Here is a 10696-nt window from a genome sequence, read left to right as displayed (position 1 = left end):
AGCCACTATTGTTGAAACTGTTGGGTCCAGAATGTATGTGGTACGACTTGCTGATGGTCGCAAGTGGCGTAGGCACATAGACCAGTTGAGGCAACGGTGGGCAACTGACCGACCCAACGCGTTGCCAACTGAGTCGATAGACCCCGAGGACCTTCCGAGACCTCCCCTGGAGGCGAGTGCTGACGGGCCTGAGGGCATCAGCACTGTTCCCGAGGCTGGGCAGACCCCTCCTCTCGAACTAAGTGTAACGGATGGAAGTGTTCCTGGCTCTGAGGTCCCAGAGCCAACCGAAGTGCCACTGACGGAATCTAGCCCTGAGCCGAGTCCACCAAGACGGTCTCAGAGAACGAGACGTGCACCTTCCTACCTGAGCGATTATGATTGTTCGTAGTTGTTTTTGCTTAGGGGGGAGGGAATTGTAATGTATTCAGATGCTGCCCTGAATGCATGAGGAGGTATGTGAATCCTCCCATAGAGAAGCCATGCAAAGCTTCAAGCTTCGGCAGGGATTCGCGCCGAAAAGCATTGTGGCCAATCAGATTTGAATGTATGTAAGCGGGACCGCTTATGATTGGTCATTCATGCACACAACCTGATAGGTTGGTTAATGTACAGTAGGTGTGGCTACATTAGCCCGGAATGTATAAATACCGAACCAGCTGCAATGGAAGCTGAGTTCGGGCTATGAGGAGTTGTACCGTGTCAGAAGAAGTCGATTGAAGAGCTGAATAAACCTGAGTTTTCTGAAATCACTCTCTGACTATTTTGTTAAGCACGGACTTAACACAAATATGAGGAAAAGGCTTCAGAAGTATCTTCCCTATTCAATGGGGATCAAAATTTGGCAGTGGCAGTCACCCTGAATGTCTAGCTCAGATTTGTTTCCTCTAGACCACCTGAGGCTAAGGAAAGAGGCAGCAAATTCTGGAAGTCTTCCTGGCTCAGAGAAGATAGGTAAGGGGTGGCAAATTCCAGCAAGACATCTCCTGATGTCAAGACTTCAGATTCTGCGAACCCCCCTACATGGCATGAGGATAGAGAAGAGAAGCAGCACATTTGGACACAGCCCCGTAGCTAGGGATTTTGGGGGGAGGGGGCCAAAGGGGGGCCAGCAGCTAACCCGGGGCGGGGGAGAAGAAGCAAGGCGCTGCTTAGTGGCTTGAGTAAAGGAATGCGACCCGGCTTGTGCTGCTCCCTTGTTGGCTGAGGCAGGCGAGGGAGTCTAAGGCTGGGGAGGAGGGGGCAGCGGCGGTGCCCTCGAGACTGTGCTTGTGGTCTCAGCTCACCCAGCCTGCATCGTGGCCCAGGGAGGGGGGCATGGAGAGGTTGGGAGGAGGAAGAGGTGCACAGGATGAGCGGTTCGCTGTCCCCTCCTACCCAGCCATGCATGGCCTGTTCATTACCCAGACGGGACAGGAATGGCCCGGTGCCTCCAGCCAGTGGCTCCTCCCATTGTTGCTCCTAAAAGAATCCCTCCTGGATTCTGGAGGTATTCTATGACACCCACCATCCTCCTGTTTCTGTTTTCCCAACCAGCCCTCGACCATTCCAACCCCCCTGCCTGCCCCCCACACTGAGCCAGCCTCCCTTCCGCCTGCTGGGAATGCATGGAAGGTAGGACACAAAGGAAGCCTCCCACGCTGCGTCTGGAGGCCGGTTGTTGCTGGCCTCTTTCCCCGCCTGCCCCTCACCACCCAGTCGCATCCTGCTGCGCCAGCCCACCTGAGTCTTGTCCCCCCCTGCCGGGAGTAGTGCTCAGTGCCCCCCCCCGCAGCCTCCACCACCTCGGGTCATCTGGCCTTCCTCATGGGGGTGGCACGGCTGGCCTCCCTCCGACCCAGGGCCAAACCCCACCACCCGCTTGCTCACTTGGGCTGTCTTCGCCTTGAGTCCAGCTGTCTAGAGCTGGGGGGGGAGAAGATCGATCAGGGTTGAGGGGGCCAGCAGAGAGAGGTGGAACTGAGGATTGGGGGCGGGGGCCCACAAAAACCACGGGGGGGGGGCCATGGGCCCTGCATTAACTACGGGCCTGTTTGGACACGATTTCTTTTTAAAAAATATATATCCTCCCTTTCAGTTCGACAAATTTCCAAGGTAACTATATACCTCTGCTGAAAACTACTACTCCTAGAGAGAATACAGGCGATTCTGTTCATACATCATCAGACTTTGTTAGCCATGGACAAGAGGATGCAAGTCAAGATGGGGGGGAAAGTGGGAGATAAATGCTACAAAGATCAAACAGAATAATATACTGGGAAATGCTAATTCTAGAAAAACACCTGACAGATTTTGCTACCACTGGACCAGAGTCTCCAGTAGAGATGGGCACGAACCTCATAATGACTCTAAATTTCTCATGAAAATAGCCTAATTCATGGTTTGTGAGCTGAGGGTCATGAGATCATGCCTGCAATGAACCTCCCACAAGCCTCCATAGTTTTTATGGAGGTTCGTGTCGACAGTTCATGTGGCAGTCATGCTGGTGATAATCAACTGATTGTCAGAGCAACGGAGTGAGGATGGACTTCTGCAGCCCTGAGACATCAATAGTGGCCCTCCAAAGCTTGACAGGCAGCACTGGTCACCAATAAGAGAGCTCCCATTTTGCTCTACGGGGGGCATGTACAGGGGCATCCCAGGGAGGTCTGACGATAATGCCAAGCCAGGGGGGTTATCACTCAGAGTGCAAAGGGGGGGGACCGCCTAGTGCATGGGTGTGTGTGGAAAGATGGAAAACCAAGATGAGGGACAAGCAGAGCAAGGTCTGCTGATAATGCCAAGCCGGGGGGGGGGGTGCTCAGAGGCACAGAAGTTGGGGATCCTAGAGTCCAAAGCACAAAAGGAGGGAAAAGAAATTGTGAGTGCAAGTGCCCCAATCAGAGGGGAAATGGCAGGGAAAGGGCCAGTGGGCTGCCGGCAATGTTCCCTCTGAGCTGTGGAGTCTTGTGAGCAAAAATTCTACTTTGTGAGCTACTGATATTAAAGTTGTGAGCGAGCGATTCGGCTACTGTATAAATTAGTTTGCTCTGGAGCCCTCCTTCCTGAGCCAAGACAAAAATGGGTGAGCCAGAGGCTAAAAAACTGTGAGCTAGCTCACACTAACTCAGCTTAGAGGGAACACTGGCTGCCAGGCAACAATTTGTGGGGGGAGATCTTCGTTTCAACTTGGAACAAGGGGAGGGAGACCGGCTGCAGCCAGAGGTGGGGTGGGTAGAGCTTTGGTGCAGACTGGAGAGGCCGCTTGAGACTTGCTGCAAGTTTGGCATCTCTAGTCCATAGGAGGGCTGTTCTGCCAATAATGAACCTCATGAAACAAACTGGTTAGGTAAATGTGAAGGTTTATGGTTTGTGTGGCCCCACAAACCATGAAATGAACCTCCACATCTTAAACCCCGAAAAATCTGGCCAGGAGGAAAATTCTGACACTGTACTGGTGCACAGTTTGGGGATTATGAATTTACTCTTGCTGGCAGTGGCTCTCCAAGGTCTCTGGCAGGTCTTTCCCAGTCTTGGTATTCTTTAACAAGCAGTGCCATGATTGAATCAAGGAATTCCTACAAGCAAATCATGAGCTCTGTCACTGTATTATGCCCCCCTCCATGGCTAAACACAACCAAAGTAGACTGGACTGCCATCCAATCCACGAAGAATGATGAGATTTCATGAGTGAATATATTTTAATGTAAATATAATTTAAGGCAACTAATTATCCTAACGAGTATCCAATGAATACTATCGCACTAGTTCTGTTTTGGAAAAAAGAACTTTTAATGTATCACTACTCCCTGTCTCCATCAATAATACATCTCTATTAACATGGAAGACTTATTCATCCAGAATTATGTGACAGAAATAATTAACAGTCTGGCACTTTAGGAGAATTAAATCCTCTTTCAATAGTTGTGTCTTTAATTTTAATTATGCATAGTTAATGGATGGGTTAACAACTTTAACACAAAAAGTTTCACAGCTAGTACCCTAAGGTATGACAGTGGCTCATAAAACATTATTTCACTACAGGTAAATTAAAAGCAGAACTTTGAGAATTCTCCAGACATTTAAAAAAATTATATTTTTCTCCACTTTCAGTATTTCTGTTTCTATACACTCCTGTATCTTTGATCCTGTGATAAAAGGCCCACAAGCACACTTCCAGCACTGAAGGGAGCATCAGACCAGCTGTTCTCTATGTTATGATAGTGTTGTTTAGCCAAAAGCGGGGGGGGGGGGGACAAATGAGGATAGTGATTAAATCAGATAAATGAAGATATTTAAGGGAGGGAAAGCAATAAGAGAATGCACAATGGTGTGAAATTTACTTGTTTTCATGCAGAACACTTATGGCATGTTTCAGACATAATGACAAACCAAGGTGGATAGGACAGGGGGATTCTCCAACTCCTATGTCCCCTTTCCCTCTTTGTCTTGGACTCACACAAGACTCAGTGATTAAGGAGTTCCCATTTCTCAAAACACCACAGTCTGTTGTTATGTTTGGAAGTGAAACAATGGTCTGTACTCTTTTCTGGTTACCTTGTGAGTCACCTCAGGCATGCCTCTAGAGAAGCACCCTATACATTTTCTAAATAAACACGTAAGAGTTTGTGATTTGCACATAATAGCAAATCAGAGTAATAGCAAAGCAGAAGTAATGCATAGTATTTTGAGTGAGGGACAATTACTCTCCCTTTCTTGTGGCTTATCCTTTTCTAATCATTCACATATTGTCTTTTTTCTTCCAAAAGGAAGGTGGATTTCCCAAGCATTTCATACAGTGGTTAGTCATTACATCTGAAATATAGCCTACAACTAAGAGACATCTAAGGAAGCTGACTACTGGTAAGTTTAGGACAAACAAAAGGAAGTATAGACAACACATAACACTAGTAACATAAATTAGAGTCTTGTTGCATAAGCTTTCATGAACTAGACTCCACTAGAAGGTCCTTTCTAAGCAGAAGTTACCAGGTGTGTGTGTGGGGGGGGGGGGCTGTAAACAGCAGTGTTAAAGGATGTAACTGTAACCTGACCACCATACCCCAGGGACAAACAACAGGGAATAACTGTCTCCACCATGCTCACTTGAGAGCTTCCTACAGGCATCTGGCCAGTCAAAAACATACAGTGTTCTGGACCAGGTCATATTTGGTCAGATCCAGCTGGGCTGTATCATATTCAAAAGATGCAAACCCACTCAGCCAACTGTGGGTTGGTAGCACGTATGGTTACCAAGCCCAAGGTTGGATGTGGAGTTCTCCAAGAATTACAACTGATCTCCAGACTATAAAAAACAGTTTCTCTAGAAGAAATGGCAGCTTCAGAGGGTGAACTCTATAGCACCATGCTTATACTGAGCTCCCTACCCTTCCCAACCTCTGCCCTCCCTAGGCACTGCCCCCCAAATCTCCAGGAATTTCCCAAGTCACAGTTGGCAAACTTAGTAGCACATCAGATGAAAATGCTCAGTAGGTGCTGGTACCTAATGGGTGCTGGTACCGGGCCCCCAAACTGTTTGTCCCAAACACCCTCCACGGGGAAGTGATGCACTTTGGCCATGAATCAAAGATGGCTGGACCTTTTGGTTTCTTGAAAACTTTGCACCTGTTGCAATGCCAGTTTTGGTGGCCTCATCTGTGGGGAGACATTTCACAGTATGTCGAGTCGTGCCAAACCTGTCTGATGAGTAAGAGGCGCCCCGGTAAGCCCCCGGGGCTGCTCTGCCCACTAGAGACTCCTAGCCGACCCTGGGATGTGATTTCTATGGATTTTATTACAGACTTGCCTCCTAGCCGAGGAAAAACGGTGATCTGTGTGATAGTGGACTTGTTTTCCAAGCAGGCACATTTTATCCCTTTCAAACAGTTACCCACCGCAAAAACCCTGGCTAGGATGTTCATGCAACATGTGATAAGACTGCATTCCATGCCAGTTAAAATAATATCGGACCGTGGAAGCCAATTTGTTGCCAAATTCTTGAAGGAGCTTATGCAGGTGCTGGGCACTGAGCAAGGCCTTAGTAGTAGCTACCACCGAGAGACTGATGGCAAGACCAAACGGGTTAATCAAGTGGTGGAACAATTCCTCAGATGCTTTACTAATTACCAACAAGATATTTGGGCTGAGTTGCTGCCTTATGCGGAATACAGTTATAATAATGCTATCCATTCGTCTACTGGTTTGTCTCCCTTCAAAGCAGTGTATGGCTATGAAGGAGCCCCACTCCACATGGCGGGGACCCCCAATCTTCCCCTGGGAGACCTGCAGACCTAGTGGCAGAGACTTAAAGAACACTGGCCTACTATCTTGAGAAAATTAAGGCGGACTATAAAGCTCAGGCTGACAAAAAGAGGGCACCTGGGTGGGACATTCAGCCAAGTGATTCTGTGTATTTGTCCACCAAAAACTTGAGAGGACTCCAACCCAGCCAGTAGCTGGGCTGGAAATACGTGGGACACTTTAAGGTGTTACGTAAAATTAATGATGTGACTGTTGAACTGGAATTGCCAAAAACGTTTAAAGGCTACATCCTGTTTTTTCATTTCAGTCTTCTGAAGTGGGACCCTGGACCTAATGCCTGAAGACCTCGTCCTCCAGCCACACCTCTTCTGATGGTGAATGGTGAACCACACCATGAAGTGGCACAAATTTTGGACTTGAAGCTCAAGCGAGGCCGGCTTTTCTAATTAGTGCAGTGGAGGGACATTGACCCTTCGCATAATTAATGCCATGTTGAATAATGGCATAATGAATGCCATGTTCGTGCTCCTAAACTGTTACATGCCTTTCATGCTATGTATCCTGATAAGCCGGGTTGGGGGAGGCCTTCAGAGGGGCAGAATGTCAGCTACGCTGCCATTGTATGGGGGGGGGGGAAAGGAGGTCGCTCGGTGAGCATCTTCAGGTTCTGGAATGTTAGCGTTCACTTCTTCTGCTGTGTCTTATCTAATAGCCTGACCTAGGTACTTCATGCTCTTCGCTCTGCCTGGGAACACGCTCCCGTTATTTTTGGTGCACAAGGCTTGCACCTCTGATTGGCTCAGCTCCATCAGGGGGTCCCCCTTTGAGCACAGTATACCTTCCCCTCTCCTGCCAGTTGGGTTAGCTCTAACACAGAATGTATGCACAGATGACCTGCCTTTACTGTTTTCAATAAACTTGATCTTTCTGAAGGAACATTGTTGAGACTGATTCCTGTGGGACTCTGACACAATGCTGGTGCTGGGTAACCACTAAACAACACCCTGTTTCTTTGAAGCATCACATCATGCCACTGGTCATTAGTTCTGTGAAAATGCCTTTGCTGTGGAACAGTCATAGCCTTAAATGATTAACTATACTTTGCGTACTTGTCTTGGCTGGAGGGCTGAAGCAAACAACAAAACGTAAGAAGAATGTGCAAGGCAGTAATTTTTAAAGGTATATAATTGAAAGAATGGCTTGGAATGGAAAAAGGGGGCAATTATTTTTGGGGAAAGTACATTTACTTAGCCATTTGGGAGGAAGCAACAACACTAAGGGGGAAGAAGCAGAACCCCAAAGCTGGTAGGTTAAAAATGACAGGTGAGACACCCAGACAGGCTCTGAATTCAAAATGTGAAGCTCCCCAAATCAGTTGAATTACCAGTCACTTACCAATTCTCTTGGCCCATATGGCTCGCAGAAAGTGACAGCTTTGCCATGCATAATTACCCCACACTGGTCTCCAACCTCACAATTACGACATTCAAACCTTCAAGAAAACAGAATGCAGTCAAACAATAAATTAGAGCCTTGATAATATTGACTTTTGCAAATAAGAATCTGTTTCAGAGTCCCCAAACTGAAGTGAGCAAACCACCATCCTAACTAGAAAGAATGCTTGGAAGAACTTGGGAACAATAATTTTGTTTAGCTCACAAGTCTTGTGTTTTTCAGCAACACACAAATCTTTACATAACTCAGGTTCCATTCACACAGAGAAGTTGCTGCACTAAAGACACGGATGAATTTTTTTTTTAAGTCTCCACAGGATGCACACAAATGATCATGCGCACGCACAATTTTCGGTGAGAAAAAAAATCCCGTTTGCCACGGAAGCGGCACCTAGCGATTGCCAGTGTGATCGCGCTGCGCCGCTTCTTTGCTGCGCTGCAGGATAGCTGTGTGATCAGCACCTAACGGCCTAACCACGGGACCTCGACGGGACGTGTGATCAGGCTGCCGTGCGTTACTTTGCTCCGGAGCAAACAGCCACGCTTCCCTCCCCGCATTTTCCAGCCCGTGTGACCAGGACCTCAGTAGGTTTAAAAGAAATGAAAAGAGTTTTCTTAATTCCCTCCATAGTCAGAATTTCCAAATACAACAGCTAGGCAATAAGCAAGATTCTCAGTTTCAACTGGATTGTATTACATTCAGGAACACTTGAAAAACAAAACACACACATATATACTGTAAATATATCTGTTAAGTAGGAATAAAGTAGCTAACGGAGTACTAATATCAAAGGCTGATGATAAAAGAACAGCAAAATCACCCATTGTCAATCTGTTTTATTTTCTTACCATTTCACTCCAAATATAGCACAGTCATGTTGTCAAAATAACACAAATTCACCGTTTATGCAGTTCAGCTAAGCGAGGCCCTCAGGCTCTCTTTTGAAAGGGAAGTTTTAACATGTACTAGAGGGCTCTTCCACATGCTCAGCTTACTCCTGATTCTTCACAAGCACTGGAATCAGTTTGGGCATGGTTTTTCTGCACATCTGCCCTCCCTCTGAATTCTCTCAGTTGTGGAGTCAGTTTGTTTTCTTCTGCACATGCCTTCAATAACGAGGATTTTCAAGGGAAGATGTATCATCATCAGTGGTGTCATTAGTGGAATCACAGCACCCTTTCCCTAAAAAATACCCCTAAGAGATATGCCTTTTTTCTTATAACTCAGTGAGGGGAAAAGCTAGAGACTTACTTTTTTAAGAAAGAGAACCTGCTTTAACTATTGTTATAACACTATATTGATACATTGCTATTTTAGTGCCTTTTAAAAAAAAATCAAAACTAAAATTACTTGTCTTGGTGGAGCAGAAGGAGTCTAATCATAGAAAAGTGGGATGGAGGTGGGTAAGACAAAGAAAAACCAATAGAAACATTACACATGAGGAAAAAGCTCACTCAGAATTGGCTTCCAGGAAAAGATTGCGGTAAAAGTGGTTTAAAAAGAACCAGGAAAAAATGAGTAAAAACAGAAGAAGCAGCAGCAGCAGCAGCAACAGCAGCAACTAATGGCACAAAAATGCATGTAGAAATTGGGGGATAAACCAAAGCCGTATGGGGCCAGTATCCATGGAAAAAGCCCATGTGGAAAACCCCTGTGTTTGCACTGAGCAGCGGACATGAAAAAAAACTTTTTAAAAGCATGACACTTTCAAGCAGATTAAGAGGTGATTGAACATGATAAACTCTAAGCAATTTTTAAAACTTTTTAATAAGAAAAGCATTTTTTAAAAAATCCTGCAAAACAAGCCTCAGGTCTACTCAGAAATAAATCTTATTTTTTTCAGTGCAGCTTACTCTCAGAAAAGTATTCTTAGGCCTTGCCCCCTTTGCCATTCCTTTCCACTCTCTGTTAAAATCTATTATGAACCATTTATTGAAATATTTCTAAACTGCAAGTCACAAAAATATTCCAAAGTAATGTACAGAAAAAACAGTAATATATAACAGCAAATTAAAATTAATTTTCAAATCACTAAATCAAAACAAATCAACAAATGAACCAATCCATCAAAACCAGAAAAATGAACTATTAAGTAAAAGTTCTTTGAAACAAGGCTGTCTTCTAGCCCTTCCTAACATGGTTTAAGAAGAAGCCTCCCAGTAGCAATTTTTTATTAACAGCAAGTTCTGTTCTTCGAGGACAGACAGATTTGCAGCCTTTCATTTATTGTTATTCTAATAGCAGTTTGTTACTCAAACTCATTTTTCCTCAGTTCTGTTGCTAGTATTTTGTTCTTTCTCATGGAGTACGTATATGCCAGACACTGTACACACAGACTGCATGGTCCATGTTTAGAAAGCCCTGCATTCTAAGGACTATTTCACAAGGACAGATCAACAGATACATAGTCTGTACTTGCAGCACCCCTCATGTGCAAGGACAGTACATATTTTCAACTCACTTTAACCTGAATGAGAACATCACTGCTGGTTTCCTGCTACATGGCTGAAAAGTATGCAGACGGAGAGTGATTGCAGCTAAGCATACCTTTATTTAGTCAGGAACAAAAGACAAGGGACCAGCTCGCAGGCTGGTTTATATCTGTTCAGAAAAACCCGCCACCAAACCCTAAACACACCCCCTACTCCCGATAGGCTATTTACAGTAACCGGGCGACCATTGGTCTCCCGGCTGGGAAGCTAGCCCCGTTGATTGGGCCAGCTAGGATCCTTCGGATCCTTTGTCTAGAGACTGAAGCTACAGAGTAAATGTGCCTGGCCAGCCCGGGCAAGTCCGGGCATGTCAGGCTGAATACATTACACCCCTCCCCCCTTGGTTCAGAAGGCACCCACAGACGAAGTCCTTCAGGTAGGCGGGTGGCTTCTTGGGGCGCGTTGAGCGGTGGGGCTCCGGGGTGGCGATGGGTTCGGTCTCGGGGGCCCGGGGAGCCAAGGGGCCCGGGGCCGGCGAGGGCGCCGAGGAGGCAGGACAGGCTGGCACC

General features: G+C 46.2%; 1 protein-coding gene across 1 annotated transcript in view; it reads right to left on the bottom strand.

Annotated features, from left to right (window-relative positions):
- Nucleotides 1–10696, bottom strand: part of RELN (reelin) — a 585476-nt gene that overhangs the window by 313597 nt on the left and 261183 nt on the right. The window contains exon 7 of the mRNA XM_015415052.1: nt 7636–7732. Coding sequence (XP_015270538.1) covers nt 7636–7732 — 97 coding nt within the window. The remainder of the gene's footprint in view (nt 1–7635; nt 7733–10696) is intronic.

This window comes from Gekko japonicus, unplaced genomic scaffold (genome assembly GCF_001447785.1).
Source record: "Gekko japonicus isolate JY-2015 unplaced genomic scaffold, Gekko_japonicus_V1.1 scaffold5, whole genome shotgun sequence".
Taxonomy (NCBI): domain Eukaryota; kingdom Metazoa; phylum Chordata; class Lepidosauria; order Squamata; family Gekkonidae; genus Gekko; species Gekko japonicus.
This window is presented reverse-complemented; position numbering and strand designations above follow the sequence as displayed.